General features: G+C 37.9%; 1 protein-coding gene across 5 annotated transcripts in view; it reads left to right on the forward strand.

The window, feature by feature from the left end:
* Positions 1-4,242: 4,242 nt before the first annotated feature.
* Positions 4,243-17,882, forward strand: part of RYR2 (ryanodine receptor 2) — a 342,228-nt gene continuing 328,588 nt past the window's right edge. For 4 of the 5 annotated variants that reach the window (XM_048936711.1, XM_048936713.1, XM_048936712.1 and 1 more), the window contains exons 1-2: positions 4,243-4,449; positions 16,727-16,783. In XM_048936711.1, the coding sequence (XP_048792668.1) occupies positions 4,402-4,449; positions 16,727-16,783 (105 nt within the window). In that variant the 5' untranslated portion in view covers positions 4,243-4,401. The remainder of the gene's footprint in view (positions 4,450-16,726; positions 16,784-17,882) is intronic. The other variant, XM_048936715.1, reaches the window with a different exon arrangement.

Below are 17,882 nucleotides of genomic sequence, written 5' to 3' on the forward strand. Positions count from 1 at the left end.
AAAGAGACTAAAAGCTTTGAGTCTTGCCAAGATGGTTGCTTCAGATAGTGGTAATTTCATAGTTTAGGGGGAGAAGTGTAAATTTTTAGGCTTGGCCACTGCCATGTTCCATCCATATGGCAGTTCAGAATGAGCTCACGATGTTCAGCTGACAACAGAAGAAAAAGTAACAGAGAATGTCTCAGAAAATGGCTATTCATGTCCAAATAAAAAATGCAACTTTTTGGAAGGTCTTTCCTATAATTAAACAGGAGTTTAATTTTGGGCTTGCTTTTGTATTGGCTTAAAACCGAAGCTTTTCCTCTTTTATGAGAACTTCAATGTCATTATATTCTTACATGAACATTTGTTTGTACAAGTGATATATACTGAGGACAGGACATAAACTTAACAACAGACGTGTAGTTTATATTGTATTTTATAGATTCAGGATGAGCACTACTAAGAAAAAAAGCATCATATTTTTAAACTCTCGGGAGATTGTGATAGGCATATAAATATGTGCTTTTAGTTATAATTATGCTTCCTTAACCTCTGTTAATTTGCAATGGGCATTTTAAATTCAATGCACAATCAAGTTTACTCATTTTGTTCAAGTTTTCTTATCACAGCTGGGATCTCAATTGGCATTGATTTTACACTGCTTCTATTTCATTCACTTCAGTGGTATTCATGAGATAGAAAGTGATGAAATCATTTTAGTTTTACACCACATGGAATAATATGCTTTCAGATAAGACTGATATCTGACTAATGGTGACTTCAAAGTCTGACATGCTGTAACAAACAACACGGGGAGGGAGGACAGTACTTGCCCCATGTCATTCCTACTGGCATTGTCTTATTCTGCGCTTCTAGGAAGACAAAGTTAGCATGGTAGTATAATCTAAAACAGGTGGAAAACCAGGGGAATTCCCAGCTGATGTTACTGAATGCTCACTATTTACATTACTTTTATAATGGACAGCAGACATCATATATTTTACATAGATAACTATTTTGGATAGACACAACATATTTCTGCATCTTTTCCTAGCACTGTATTAAGTTTCCTAATCCAGATGAATAAAAATTATGAAATTAAAGTGCTAAAATGTGCATAAGAGTGTCAATGCATGTTCATTTATGTTCATACCCTTTTGGAGTATCTCAGATACACTGTTGCACTGGTGCTGCATCACTCTAAGGAACCCATTTTCAGTAAAGATTGGTACAGGGACACTATATATTGTCACGGTATTGCTTCCTCAATAAACTAAGACTGTAGGAACAAGAAACTCTTGCTGTCCAAAAGCAAAATGAACAATGTGAATGATGTGACAATTACAAAACATGACAATTACAAACGTGTACTGTGATGGGCAGACTTGAATAGAACTGTAAAAGAAACATGGCAAAAACAAGACAACAAATGAAGACTACATGAAGAGCAGCAAGACACACATAATGTAGGGGGAATTATGTACTGAAAATTGGAAAGGCTACTTCTACATTGGAGGAAAAAAGTGCAGGAAAAAATACTGCATATGTATTATAGGAGAACTGGTTAGCCAACTAAACATATATTAGAATTGCAAGAAATGGCAATTTTCCTGCTACATTTTCTCCCTCTTTCTTGTCTTCAGAGGCTTTGTCTTCAAACTAGCAGAATTATTTTGGTAGGAGTAGAAACTGTCTTTTTTCTGTGAGCATTTTTCTGTGGAAAGCTCAGCCATGAGTAGGTGCTAATAAAAATCTTCAGACTTGTGAAAAACAGTGAGTATAATGTAATGTAATGTAGATTAAAATTGAGCAAGTGAGAGTTGGGAACACAAAGTTATCTGCCATAGGGATGATTGGCATCTTGAAATTTGGGACTAGCAGTCCTGTAGCCAACAGCCCTTTACTTTCACATCTACTCCAAAAATGTATTTCCACCAAACTCCACTTGTAAATATCAGGTACAGGAGATATCATCTGATCTAGAGGGAGGTGTTCCTTCCTATAGCAGGGGGGTTGGTAGTATATCTTAAAGGTCCCTTCCAACACAAACCATTCTAGATTCTGTATCTGTTATTTTATTCTTCCTTGCAGTTAATTTAAGCAACAATTTTGTGAACTATACATAAACTCCCAATATGATAGATATTAAAAAAAGAATAAGTTGATTTTAATTATTTAATGCAATTGATTCAACATAGCTACTGATTAGAGTCTTACAGAATTAAACATAGCTACTGATTACAACCTCACACTAGCTAAAGTGCATTCCCTTTAAAACACATCAATCCAATCACCAGAATGTTTTAAGAACACTTCTCATCTTTCCACATGGGTAGAGTAAGGCTTCTTGTTTTGAGTGGAACGAGACACATATGTTGTAGCTGACTGCTGTGGTTAAGGTGATATAGAGAAAGTCCATGGCTAAAGAATCTAGTTTTGGCCTTTTTGTGCATGCACCAATTTTGTATTTTATGCATACTCTATATGTAATAAGCAATATGTACATATATGCATTAAAAAGTATGTGTGTATTGTATGTGCACATACAAATAATAGTTCCTGATGAATAACGTAATGAGATCTCCTTCCAACTATATTTCATCTTTTTCACCCCGTTCAGAAAGCCATTAGACTGATCTTTTATCTTTGTTACTTTTTGCTTTGTTTCTTATGCAAACTATGTAGCCACATGTGGCGTCTCTGTTTTCACATAATATCCTTCAACTATCTGGGAAGGTCCAACAAATTTGACAGCACAAGAATTTTCAGCTGGAGTTTGCATCTCAAAAATCTGTAAGCAACCAGGTATCACCAGTTCCTGGAACAAATTTCATTATGTCATAATGTTGTACTGAAAACTGTACAAACTGTTTCAGTCAGTGATGTCACAGTGAACTATTTATAGTTTTTTCTTTTCTTTCTTTTTTTTTTTCTTTAATATGCCCTTGCTTTACATGCAGCAAGTCAAGCAGGCATCTCATCCACCACTCACCTTCAAACCGATATGGAAAATATCCTCCTTGCTCTATGACTGAAACAAGAACTGGATTCTGTAAAATGATGTGAACTGACCTTTACTTTCATATGAAAAAAACAAACAAAAACATTTGCAAATAATTGTCTGAAACTCACTTATTCTGTAAGCGGGATAAAGTGCAAACAAAAGTGTTATTTCTTTGATGCACCTTCTTGAAACATGGCTCAGACTCATGGTTTCAAGATTCAGACTCAAGACTTTTCTCTTAGCAGGAGTTTTTTTCGAGAAACATTTTGCAACCTTTATTACTTGGAGGAAGGGATATTGAAGAGGTCTGAGTATTGTGATGATATGAAATGTATTTTCTTGGCTATTTTATCATACTTAGAAAAAAATATTTTCTATCAGGAACAAGTTTGAGAGGTAAAAATCTCTTGAAGTCAATGAAAACAGAAAATTATAAAGGAACTGATTAAGCTATCAACCCTGGAGTTCATCTGTAGAACCTTTGATTCAGTCCTACAGGCCTTGTGGATCATGGCTGCATTTGCAGTTTCCGGTCTGTCAGAAGAACTGTTTATCCACAGCTGCCAAGATCCGGGCAGAAATTTTAGTATTCCTTTTTCAGAATGCATTAAGAGAGCATGAAGTTAAAGACAGTGAATATGGCTTCTAAGGAACCTCTTAGTTACTACCATGCCTTCTGTTTAATAAAATTATTGTGATTTCATTATATTTGCTGGTTACAGTTCTTCAAAAGCCTTCTGGAGGCACGCACCCTTTGGACACATTGCTGTCAATGATAAGATGTTCATTTTACTATTTTCTAAGCTTCTCCCTTGTCCTCACCTCATGACTATTGCACCACACGAGCAAAGCTTCTCTGCTGTGTGTTTACTCCTGAGTGCTACCGATGCTGGAAGTCTTGCAGTTCTTGCGGGCTGTCAAACTCCTCTCTCTGTTGGAGGCCTGGTTTCCACACCAACAGGAATAAAGTGTGGACCTCGCAAACGCTCACTAGAGCTAAGCACGCATTTACACTGGTGACCCTCTGCTGCACCCTTGGCACGCGCTATAGCCGCCCTTCGACTAACGACAATTTTACAACCCGTCATTGACCCTTCGTTTACCACACTCGCACGCGCCGTGCACGCGTAGCTCCGCGGAGCAGCCGGCAAGGGGCGCTGTGCGGCGGGCTCGGCGCGCGGAGGGAGAGGGCTGCGGATCACCTGCAGCAGCGGGGGGGCCGGGAGCTCCGCCCCCCTTCCCGCGGTTAATCGCATCCTCCTCCGCCCGTAGCAGGCACTGGCGGCGCGGCGGGCAGAGCCGTCCACCTGCGGCAGGCGTGCGGGCATCCGCAGCTCTCTCGCTCCCAGCCGCAGAGCGGTGCGGCCGTGAGCAGCGTCCGGGAGAAGGAGAGAGAGAGAGTGAGAGAGGGAGCCATGGCCGAGGGGGGCGAGGGCGAGGACGAGATCCAGTTCTTGAGAACTGTAAGTGCCGCGCCGGTTTGGGGCAGGGTCTCGCGGGGGGAGGGCGGCTGGGGGCGATGCTCTGAAGAGAGCTCAAGGGGGGGGAAGCCGCGTGCACGGGCGAGGAGGCAAGGGAGCAACGGGGGGAGCCCCGCCGGGGCTTTGCTTTCCGCTGAGTAGCCCCTGCCCCCGGCCCGCGGGCGTGGGGGTGCGAGTAACCGCTGGCTTCGCTTAATGGGGCTGGGAGGAGAGGGTGACGGTGCGGAGGCGGCGGTGCGGGGGCATGCGGGAGGGGGAGGCGCGTGCTGGGAGCCCCCGCCGCCTCCGCGAGTATCTGAGCTCGGCTCCTGCCCGCCGCCGTGCTCGCGTACTGCGGATACTCAGCAGGCTGCGCTCCCGGCTTAGGGGGCTGAGACCGCGCTCCTTCTGCAACAACAGAATAGAACAAATCGCCTCTCGAGGTGTCCACTAACTTGCAGGCGTTCTCCTCGCTGTGCACGGACTAACACAGCTCTTCTTTCTTGGTGTGAGCATCCTCAGCCCAAAGCATGTAAAGGCGCTGGAGCATTTCTTCTCCTGAGTTCAGTTAATTTGTATGGAGCGCTGCGCTTCTTGCTTATCTGGATTATTTTACTTCATGTAATTCTTTGTTTACCTTCTGGGCCATCTCCTGAGTGCTCTCTGTAGCTGCAATCCTAGTAAGTTTTGGAGATGGGTATGTTTGAACGGTGCAGCATACAAACCTAGTCACAGTTCTAGGAAAAACTGCTGAGATACCCATTAGGTAGAGAAAGAGATGCTGAAATGGTGTGGTAAAGCTTATATTCTTTCTTTCTTCCTTTCTTTCTTTTTTTTAAAGTGCAATCCAATGTAAAAAATGTTAATGACTAATGTGTAGCAACAAAATATATTTAAAAAGGATGGAGAAGCAAATTGCACAGCCTGTGCAAAGCACTTCACATGCCATTTGCAGCATTATGGAGCTTAGATTTCAATCTTCTTGTGCTTTTTTTTTTTTTTTTTTTTTTTTTTTTTTTTTTTTTTTTTTTTTACCAGAAGCTGGAAAGTAATAGACATGCATCCTGTTATAATAACATTTATTATTATTATTATTTTTTGTTTTGAGTTCTTGGAAACTGTGGTTGTACAGGGAGGGACAAGGCTGTTATGCAACACTAGCATGAAAACTGTCAACTTTCTTTCTTCTTGACATTATTCGATTCCTATTGTAGTGTTGTGTAACACCTGAAGACAAACCAGAAGATACTTTGTTGAAAGAAAATGTGTCAAATCAATGTGTACTTTTTTACTGTTTGTCCTCTTCCTGGAAAATGCTTTTGAAATACTTGTGCCGTCACAGAGAGGCTTACTGCAGTTCTGTTTGTTAGGCTTAGCTCATGAAATGCTGTTATCTGAATACTTAATAGGGAAAGCGACGCTGTGGACATGATAATGCTGCCATGCACATATAGAGTAGTGCTGAACTATTGCACCTGACAGCAGCAGCACGTTACGTAAAACAGCACTCCTGATAATGTGCATCAGGCTTAATAGACTTCTGGCCAACGCAGCCTTAGACCATGCTTAAAAAATCTGTAGAATGTTGTACTGATGGAAAGTGACCTTGAATGTGATAAACTGAGGCATGGGGGAATTCATGTAGTGAAATAATGGAAGACCTGAGAAATAGCCTTTTCATGTGATGTTTTTGAACCTCTAATCTGTAGTTACATGCAAGTAATAATCTTAACTTCTCTTTTCCTTGTGCTTTGTGGAAGTCATGATCATGGCTTGGAAAAGTCAATTGCTTTAAGATGTAATCTCAGTGTTTCAGTTCTTCTACCCTTAAAGTTTGCTTTAGTACTCCCTAGAGCTGTTGGATACCTTTGGCTTTCTGAACGATGTTGATAGAAAGCACTGCAAGTCAAATGTTACTTGTGAGTTGCCTCAGTTTCTCCTTTTAGTTGTTTATTTTCAAAAAAGTAATTGGGGATAAACGAATTCATGAATGGATTGGTAGTTAAAATAGAAAATATCAAAGAACATCATATACCAGCAAAAAAGCTTTCTGTGCGATGAATACCTTAATCATGACATCTGTAGACCTGCTGCATATAAACAGTGTTCTTTGAATTTTCTTCTTTTGATACGTCAGGATAAACTCTATGAAAATGTGGGTTCTCTTTCTGACACTTCAAAATTTGTAATATCTTTAATTTTCTCTGGGATTTAAGTAGAATTTGTCATTTGTAATATTTCAAGAGAAATGTGAGATTTCCTTCAATAAAAAGATTCCTTTCATTGTAGCTAGCTATTAAACTGAATTTGTATTTGCCATCTATGTATTGATGCATATTTGTGTGTGTGTATACGTGTATATATATAATATATATATCTATATATAATATATTTATATATATATGTATATATAAATATGTATATAGAACTTAGGTTTTCAAACATTCCTGCTTTGCCTAATGATTCCTCTTCTTTTGGTTCTCTTATCTTTTTTTTTTTTTTTTTTTTTTTTTTTTTTTTTAATGAGGTGACATCATGCATTTCCTCCTACAAATTTGCTGCTAGGGTGCTTTATGTTTCTCTTCAGAACAAATTGAGGTTTGACATGTCACTTCTGGAAAGTGAATGTAACTTGTTAATGCTCTGGACTTCTGGAAATATCAGTCCTTACACTGGTTGAGACAACTTTAGATAGATTGGAATTCAGCTCTCCTTAATGAAGTCTTGTATAGTCATGTGAATGACATGCTTCTCCACTGACAGTAGTCTCTTTCATTTGCTGAACATTGTGTGGAGGTAGCTTTGTGTTATATATATATCCCCTATAAGGCTTGGTCATATGTTACTGTGTTGTCCCCACTGAAGGCATACGTGCTGTGTAAGGGGAGTAAAGAGGAGCAAATAGCATGTCTTTGCTTGTGTTAATCTGAGGGATGGCTTCTTTCCCGTGCAGGATTTTAAATCTTTTTTTCATATTAAAAAGTAGGAAGATATGTCCACAATAAGTTTTAATTGTTTAGTGTTCAAGAATGTAAACAATTCATAATTAACAGGGAAGTGACTTGCTTGTTTTTTTTTTTTCTTCGCTTGCCTAGAGTTAAAATAATTCAGAGTTCCATGAAAAAAAACAAACAAACCATAATGTGCTTTTGCCAGTGTGCAAAGGCTCCTTCCATAATGTCATAATGTGTGCGTGCAAGGAATGTGGTGGTTTTTTTTTTTTTTTTTTTTTTTTTTCAGTGCAGAACCCCCATAGAGGAAGGCCTTTGAAGGGGGAATATAAAGCTATAAAGCCAAGGATGGAATTAAACCAGGTGCACTGTTTCTACAAAACACTGCTGGGAGTATCTTGTGTATCAGTTAAAGGTGTTCTGAGTTCTGGAAGCTGTTCTGTACCTAGGAGTGATGTGAAATGTTGTAATGTAGCTATTAGAGCTTCTGATGTTCCTGATGGCAGTACGTATGGTTTTCTGGAACTGTGGAATTTCTTCCATTAAAGACAAGTGCTCTTGGTGTTTATGGTAGGAGATGTCATCAAGGCACGTTGAAGTGAGGCTGTTAGGGTTACAATCTTCTGCACAGTTACTATTGGAATACTGATGTTCTCCTTTGTGCTCTTTGCTGCTTTTTTATTTTTTTCCCCTCAATTCTCATTTGTTTAATAGTTTCTCTTGCTCCTGTGAGTGTATTTTGTACTGCCTTATCTTCCACGTAGACTTAATTGTTTTGAGTGTGACTGTCAGAGGGAAGTGTAAAGGTACTTTTCAACACTGGAAGTGTACTTTTAAATTAAGTTAAATGTTACTTAGGTTTGATGTGGAAAAGATTTTATTAACTTAGTGCTGGGATGTAGTACTTCAGATAATAAAAGAATAGAGTTCATGGCAGAGAATTTTTCTTCGCTCAGAATTGAATAATGTGATTTAAATGTGATTGCATTTGAAGAACAGGAGTTCCTTGACTCCAGAATCTGTTGTAAATGTCCTTTGTTATACACAGCATTTAAACAAAGAATGTAACTCCAAATCTGATTAAGAAATCATATGCTTTGCCCATCACGAATGAAGATATTGTGGAACTACAGAACAAAGAAGGATCCTGGGCAAAGATGATGTTAAAGTTATTGTAAAATAATAAATAAGAATTGTTGTTCTGTGCATCAGAAATGATTTTTCCTCCCTTTTTTTTTTTTCTTCTTTCTTTAGTGCTTTTCATACACTGCTCATCTTTTAAAGAATTTTATCATAATATATTAGGTTCTGATGGCTGCAGCCATCGAATATACAAATGCAGCTGACAGAATAGACTAAGGAGAATGCTGAAAACAACTTTGGATGTTAGGAACAATTTTAGAAAGAGGTAACACTAAGAAAAACGTCGGCTACCTTTTGTTTATATTAATAAACCATCCCTGTAACTATTAGTACGTGACTTGCAATGATTCACCAGGGACTGGCACAAGAGACCACGGTTTAACAGCTCATGTGAAGAATGGCTTGCCTGCAATTGCAGCATCTGTACCTTCCTCTCTGAGACACTGCACTGCAGTACAGATACTGAATATGATCTCAATTTCTATTTTGGAATTGAGCTGGACAGACAGTAGTGAATGTGTTTTAGCTACTCCATTTTTTACTTGGAAATTGTGCGAATGTTTTACATCCAAATATTCTAATGCCAAAAATGCTAGGCAAGCATTTTATACTGCCATTAGGATAATATTACTGGATAAAATCAGTTGTTCTATCTGCAAACTGTCTTGTCCAGTGTTCTGCATCTAGAGATCACCTGTACCAGATATGTGCAGAAGAGGTTAAAGAAGCTCTGTGGTGAGCAGTTGGCCCACCAGAGAGAGAAGTTTTGTGCTGGTCTTGTGAACTGATTGACTCATGTATTTTGATGCGCAGAGAGCTTCTCTTATTTTCAGTGTCTGGGGATGCACTGATAAATGCTGCTCCTTAGTGTTTTGAAGGTCTGAGGGAAAAGCTATTCCAGGAACTTAAGCTGTGGAAAGGCTGTAAAGACAAAATTCCAGTATGAACACTGGTTAACTTCTGACTGTAGATTTAATGCATCTCAATATCTTCATCTGCCTTTGACTTCTTTATTTTAGTGCTATAGCCATTTTTTCTTAAAGGTGGTTTCTCTACTGCATGTTTGTATGGGAAGTGCACAGGATGGTTCTAATTAAGAATTGTGAAGAAATATGTAAGAAAGAAGGCTTCATCTAGAAAGTTCGTAAATTAAATTGAAAATCAGGGATCTTTTCCCACTGCTTTTCTTTAAACTTAGGGATGCTTTGTATTAAAACAAATGTGTTGGTTTTCTCTAAACTCTACACAAACATTTTCTTCCAATTTAATAAATGGAAGATAAAAAATTAAACTTGTCTGTATATAGATATCAAAAGAGAAGTTAAAAACAGTGTACACGTAGGGACTGAGTTTTCCTGTGCTTTCTAATTACGATCTCAGTGACATAAATCTGTTCTGTGTTATTTGATGACACAATTTAAATGGGTTAATGAAAGAAGATTTTTTTTAATTTTTCTTAAATCTTTCTTAGCGTGATGTGATTTGAACTGTGATTGATTAAGATTAAGGAGGTCAGCATTGTTCTTTCTGTATTGTCTAAGCATTTTTTTTTTTTGTTAATCTGTGTCCAAAATGAGTTGTCTTTCCAGTTATTAGCAAATCATTACTTGGAAATGCTATAAAGAAGTCTTACAGAGTGCTCTGCTTAGTAGTACATACGTATGTTTGCTGCTATATGTTTGTTATATGTTGATTTGCTTAAAAAAAAAGAATTGGCCAAACGAACAAAATGTTCTTATAGCACTATTTTTTTTTTATTTTTATTTTTAGCATAAACTAAAGAAAAATGTTACTTTTTGTTGATTTGTGATGGATCTCACAGTTGACATGGGTTAATGAAGAGTTCCAGGTCTCACAGCTCAGATCCTGCTGAAGACAGAACTGTTGACTTCAATAAAGCCAGATTTTCATCTCCAGACCTGGACTGCAGGGAGACTGGCTAGAAGTGTGTGTGTGCATGTGTTAGTTGTTACAATGTAAATGCAGATTTGCTTCTGAAAATTATGAAACTCTGGAAAAAATTCAGTCTTTGGTTGGAATTGCTCCTAGCTATGACATTGTTAGGAGACTTTCTTTGTAGCTTATCTGACAAATCTTTTAGTTCAGCACATCTGGGAAATAAAGCTCTGTGAATATTTGGAGATGACTGTCTTTCATGATAGTAAAGAGAATAAAATTACAGCAGTTCTGTTTGTATTTTGCATTAGTGAGGGGCTTGTTCTTTTATATATAATCAACAAGAATTTTGCTATTGACTGCAAGGGGACAGTTCCTTAAAAGAATAAATTGTTGTGACATATTATCACTAGAGGTGAATGAATGATGATTTCCTGTTAATAGAATTCTAGGCTTCATTTCTGAACGACAGAACCTTCCTCACAAGGAATACTTTATCTCTTAAGTGGAAGTTGTTGTTGGAATATTCTGAAACTTTTAGAAGCTGAGCTCTGGTTCGATTGAACTACTTGTTTGATTTTTGTGTTGGAGCATTGAGTGTAGGTGAATGAAAGCCATAATTACTGCAGTGGATTATCCAGGCACTCTGACTGTTGAGTGTGTCCAGAGGAGGGCCACAGAGACGGTTGGACATCTGAAGCATCTTTATTACAAAGATAAGCTGAGACAGCTGGGCTGCTTCTTTCTGCAGAAGAGGAGGCTGTAGGGAGACTCACTACAGCTTTCCAGCACTTAAAGGTAGCTTATGGAAAAGATGGGGAGCAACTTTTTATGTAGCCTGATTGTAACATGACAAAGGGGAATGGTTTTAGGCTAAAACAAAGTAGATATAGGTTAGATGTTAGGAGAAAATTCTTTACTCAGAAGGTGGTGAGGCACTAGTGCAGGTTGTCTGGAGAAGCTGTGGGTGCCCCATTCCTGGAGTTGCTCAAGGCTGGGTTGGTTGGGGCCCTAGGCAGCCTCAGCTGGTGTGTGGCAGTGCTGCCCATGGCAGTGGAGTTGGAGCCAGTTAATCTCTAAGCTCCCTTCCGAAGTAATGTATTCAATGATTCTAATGGCATGTGCATCATGTCCTGTGATGAAGGAAGGGAGGGGTGGCCAGATTCACAAATCCATTTGGTTAGATTAAGGTGAAATGACACTCAAGGTCCAAACACAATCGTCAGTTTTCATGAGAATCTCTGTACTGCGCTTATCTTAAAATTACTGGCACTCTTACAATTGTATCTATTTAAGCTGTGTGGCTAAGTTATGTGATTGTATGGGCAATTAAAATAAGCCTTGCATTACTTGACAACTTTATAAGCAAAAAAGAAAAGGGGAGAGGGAGTGGATAGAGAATTAGCGGACAAAGAGATCAACATTCTGGTTTCCAGCTCTGGTCCAGCCAATAGAGGGATCCTTGGTCTGTGAGAGTGTTCATCCAGAAGTTCTGAAGTCTTCAAGTCACTCCCAGACTTCTCCAAGAGGTCCTTTTATGCCAGTTAGATTTACAGGGTTTGTTGTTAACAAGTGTGTTGTCAACAAGTCTGCAGTTAACAACTCCACCTGTACAAGGGGGTTTTCATCAGAGCAAGGCTGCCCATCTCTGTACAACTCCTTTCTGCAACTATGTTTTCAGCATTTAGTCACTTGTTACAGTGATGGTCTTGGCATTGTCTGGGACCATTCCAGCATACCACAGATAAAGTATTTTACTTAGGTCTGTTATAATGTTATGTAGCTCTCTGTTTCATTTGGACTATATTTTCCTTTGCTTGTATGGATTTGTATTTATATCATGCGTTCTTTAAGTAATAGTATTATTCCTATGTATCATAGAATTTCTTTTAATTGAAAGAGACTCTTAAAAGTCATATAATCTTGACTCTCCCGCAATTAACAGGGACACCTACAGCTAGATCACATAGCGCAGAGCCCCATCCAGCCTGACCTTGAATGTCTCCAATGATGGGGCATCCACTACCTCACTGGGCAACTAGTTAAAGTGCATCCTCACCCTTATTGTAAAATCCTTCTTCCTCTTATCCAGTCATTATCTCCCTTTTTTTATTTTGAAGCCATTTTCCCCTTATCTTGTTACAACAGGCCTCACCCTAAAGAGTGAAGCAGAAAGGAGTAGATAATGATATTCTTGAATAACAAGAGGACCAACCAACCTTAAACTAGTGAAATGACTGGAGAGCAAAAGCAAGGCAGGCTTTTAGTCCTATTGTCTTTTCTGTGCTTTTTCTTGTTTAGAATAAAAAGATTTATTTCTTTGTTGTCATTGTAACAAATAGTACAACTCAAGGTTAACCACTGCCTGCAACATCAACCCAGAAAAGGTCACTTTAGATTTCTAACAAAAACTAGTAGAATCTCTCACCTGCTTGTACAGCAGCATAGCTGTAGTGATTACTTTTTAATAAGCCTGAATTTTGTTAACCTGCTGTGTATTTACATACAAAGCCTTGCTTTCTTTTCTTTTCCTTCTCCTAATAAAGATGGTGTTACTTGTCAGACTAATTAAACTCCTCATATGTAGCAGATTACCTACCTACCTACTAATAAAATAGTCATCAAGGAGACTGTGGCAAAAGTTGTTGAGATGCCATTCTGTACAATGTGGATTGATGGATGCAAGACTATATTTTAGTATGCATTTGAACACAGTAGGACCACAGAGAATGAATTACAAGGTTGTTATATTTTTGTGAGATGCCTTCCTACCAGGCTTCAGAATAATTCAACTGTAGGACAACATTCTTTCATTACCAGTTGTGTTTTTTTTTTTTTTTTTTTTTTTTTTTTTTTTTTTTTTTTTTTACTCAACCATGGGAGGTAAAATCTGATGGATTTTAGAAGCTAGAAGTATTATTACTACATACTCAACACCAGTGCATTCTATCTACCTTTGAAATATACTTCTGTGAGAATTTCTCTAGAATCCTGCTCTAATTGTTGAATGTACTGAGTTTGAAGGCTATTTCTACTTATATCCTTCTTCTACAGGAATGATGGAAGGAAGCAACAAAAATTTGCATTGTCCTGTGAGTTTTCCTGAGGATTGTTAGAAAACGAAGTAGTATTAGTGGAATTGAACTGGAAGGTCTGTCTCCTACAGCCCCATTTCTTCCTTCCAAACCACACATATCCAGAAAAAAGAGCCTGGGTCTTGTGTGGGATGTGTTCTTTGGATTTATAAAGGGAAGAAGAGGGAAGAGGAAAGTATCTTTAGCGAATATATTACACAGTGGTCTGTATGAACTCCTTCATTCCTGTGGTAGCAAGTGCAAGTTCTTATGTAGAAATTTAGATGGAGAAGTGAGAAGAATTTGAAGAGTTTGCAAAGCAAGCCTAGATGATGGATGCTGGATCTGCTTCGGTCTTATTTAACTGCTTTAATTAATTTACTGATAACTTGATCCTCACTATACAAGAAGAATGTAGCTGTACTAATAAATATTGAAAAACCACTTATGGTATGCTTATTTTTAGTTGTAAAGTGGAATCTTCCTATAAGGAGTAGTAGAGACATGTTGAGCGTGAGCCAAATGCTAAGCCTCTTCATATGGACACGTGGTCTTCGTCCTAATGCAGTCTTCAATAAACAGCTTGGTTCCATTGGCAGTAATGGCCAACTAAATACCTACAAAGATGGATAAGAAACTTTGAGCCCTGCAACAGTCATGAGAATACAGTGGAGTTCTAATGCTGAGGGTTAGATTGAAAATACATATAATTTACTTGACTTCCCTCCTCTCTTTTTAACTATGTTTCCACATGTTTTTAGTGTATGTTTTACAACTCTAGTGCATGAAAAGCAATGTTTCTGCAGTTGTCTTGGGAACAACAGTGAGATAGAACATACGTTCCCTTTTTCAACAGAAAAGTAGAAACAAAATTTCACAATGTCTAACACAGGGAAATTCTCCCTAAGAATGAAGTGGAGATTAGGAAAAGTAAAGATCAAAGTGTGCCAATAACATTTTATTAATTTTTTTTTTGAGTCAAATATGTTGATGAACATTCCAGAAATGTGATTTTAATGGCAAAAAAATGTCTGTGAAGCAGTGCTAACCCACATCTAAGCATAATGCTGGAATATTAAGGATAAAAAGGAAAAGAGTTGTGTTTATTGGTGTGTACATATTGGTATGGTCTATCTAATTTCTTTTAGTCTTTGAATTATGTAGTACAATCCTTCTGAAAGGCTTGTGAGCAAAGTAGTAGCTATCTCCTTTCTGTAGCTATTTAAGTACTATGTAGGTAAAACCTAAAAAGTCCTCAAATTCTGTAAGCATTCCACTACTGTTCACTGAATTCTATATAGCTAGCTTATGAAATAATGATTTGCATACTAAAATGTTTTTGAGTAAGTCCTGGCATGATTGCTTGTTCTGGTATGTCAGTCCTTGCTGACTCTTTAATCACACTTCAAATGTCAAATGAAGGGAACGCTTATTTTTAATACTGGTACTTTGATGGAAGAAGAATCTTAAAGCTTACAAGAGGAAAGAATTACCAAACAAGTCATAATTAAAGGGCTGAGCAAACCAGGAGGCTTGTAAAAATGTTCTGTAAATTTTGATTTCAATGTGAGAAGGTTTCTGCAGTCCTTTGGAAGAAGTGTTCTTGCATTTTAGACAATTCCAAAATATTTCATGAAATGTTCTTATGTTCTCTTAGTCCACATCAAAATTGTTAGCCGTATCTCATACTGTACTTATTCTGTAGGTTATATGCTATCTGCAGGTTCAGTTACGTTTGCTTTTCTTCAAATGTGCAACATCTGAAGAATTTTTTTTTCAGTCTTACTCATTCTTCCATTTTATTGTCAGAAGTGCTGAGTGCCCTCTGTGTTTTGGATTTAATTACTCTTCTTTGTATGAAGTTTTACACAGCTTCAACATATCTGTAGCAGAACTTGCTATTGTCTTTAGTTATGAATTTAAATATTCAATCAAACTGGAAGAAAAATGTTTTCCTGAAGGCAACTCTTAATTTTTTTTTCTTGCTGTCATCCTCTTGAGAGCTGTACCTTGCAGTCTGGCTTTTCTCCAGAGTGAAATATATGTTTATGCATAGAAACTGTATTTTAATTCCAAATTTAGAGACGAGTAGAAACTTTCTTCTTTCATGGAGGAGAAATGAGGAATTATGTCGTAAAATTAGACTTTCCTGTTTGCTGAAGGGAGGTATCCTTTTCTAGGGGAAATATGTGGCTCAATTGAAAAAACAAAAACAAAACACTATACATGTATTATTAATAATTGAAGAAATTGTGCCTCTTCATTGAGTGGGAATGGAGGTTTCTTGTTTTCTGTTTTCATTCCTAATTTAGGAATCTTCATAGCTATCTGAAACGTAGTCTGATTTGGGTTGGAAGGGACATTAAATATCATCTAGTTCCAATCTTCCTGCAGCAGTCATAATTAACTGATAATAGTTATTTGAATATAGCTTAATAATCAATTGTGTAACATGTAAGATGAACGTGTTAGGCTGCAATGTTGATATATTTTATTGATAATGTTCCAGGTATCACTTTTCTGACTGTTCTGATTGCCAGAAGTAATGTATATCTTTGTTTTTTAAAATTTATTCTGAGTTTCCTAGTTGAATTTTAGCTTATAGTGTAGATGTCTGCTGTGATTGCAGGTTTTCTTTTTGGGTACTCCTTTAAATCTATCAGCAAAGCAGAATTAGGCATTAACTGTTCTATCTCTATTTTTTGCTCTCTGTTCTGCAGTTTGTTTATTTATTTATTTTTTACTTGATAGTTACAAGTTAAGAGCATCAATGATTATTCTTTCCTTCCAAGCCAACTTGTTTCAGGGATTGCCCCTCAGACTGGTTTCAAGGAATCATGTACTTGGCACAGAGGTATATTCTGACTGAGAAAATGGCTAAGTGAGAGAAACAATATCAGTTTCCCTAAAGCTTTAACCTTGTAAAGTCATTCAATTAATATAGCATGTGAGAAATGCTCAGTCTTTATAACTTGACGGGAGAGATTTGGTTCCATGCATGGCACTTGCATTTCTGCTTACATAGGAAGGCCTTGGTTCACTTTTTGGTTTACTAACAGAATAAACTAACATGGGATAGAGCATGTTCACTGAAGGTGTATATTCACTTGGGTAGCAAACTGTGGGAGTATGAGGGCTAACAAAATGACATATTTATGTATTTAGTGATTTCATATTGATGAGTGAGGTTTTTATGATGATTTATGTCTGTTACAGAGTTACAGTTTGACAATTGGAACCACATCTAGAGCTTGGGAAGCACACTTTGTTGTAGTAAGTTCTTATTCAAAAGTTATGGCTTGCTATTAGTAGTTATACCCTAGTCATTTGTCTTACTGGGAGGGGCAGAGAAATAAGAAGTTCTGAGAGTTGAAATTGGTTTGTAGCAGCACTGTATACGTTTAAATAAAATAATCAGTTGAAGAAAATGCTTATGTTCCTTACAGATTTTCTACCTGGATCCCATTTTCTGTGACTAAGGAGTAGTAAGTCATTTAAATGAAATAAATACATAAATAAAGCAGGTTGGTATAACAGGTTGTTAAGGGCTATTTCATTAGCAAAAGGGCAGAAGAAAGTATTACAGTACAAATTTATTTTTTGGCCAGATGCCTAAAAATAAATGCTGCTTCAAAAAGTCTGCTTCAAATAAAGACATGGCTGTATTACCTATTACTAAAATTCTACTACATTCATAAGGCAAATTAATTGATGTTTAGCAGAATAATGCATTCTGTGTAGATTAAACATTTTACATACCAATTTGCTTACCCAAAACTTCCAAGGTGAGACTATATGGCTGTATGTATGTTTCTTTAAATCTGTTTCTCTTCTCACTGATGTTCAACATCTTTACCAATGACCTGGATAAAGGTTAGAATGGACTGTCAGGAAATTTACTGATGATAAGAAGGTGGGAGGAGTGGCTGATACTCCAGGAGGCTGTGCTGCTGTTCAGTGAGACCTGGACAGGCTGGAGTGTTGGGCAGAAGGGAACCTGATGTGGTTCATCATGGGCAAGTGTGAAGTCCTGCACCTGGGGAGGAATAACCACGTGCATCAGTACAGTTTAGGGGCTGATCTGCTGGAAAGGAGGACAACAGGTTGGCCATAAGCCAGCTGTGTGCCCTTGTGGCCAAGAAGGCCACTCGTATCTTGAGGGGGTTAATAGTTCTCCTCTGCTCTGCCGTGTTGAGGCCATGAGTACTGTATCCAGTTCTGGGCTCCTCAGTTGAAAAAAAATACAGAAAATTTCTGGAGAGAGACCAGAGGAGAGCCACAAAAATGATGAGGGGCCTGGAGCATCTTCTTTACAAGGAAGTGATGGGAGACCCAGAACTGTTCAACCTGGAGAAAGCTAAGAAGGGATTTT

This window comes from Lagopus muta, chromosome 2 (assembly GCF_023343835.1).
Source record: "Lagopus muta isolate bLagMut1 chromosome 2, bLagMut1 primary, whole genome shotgun sequence".
NCBI classification, from domain to species: Eukaryota; Metazoa; Chordata; class Aves; order Galliformes; family Phasianidae; genus Lagopus; species Lagopus muta.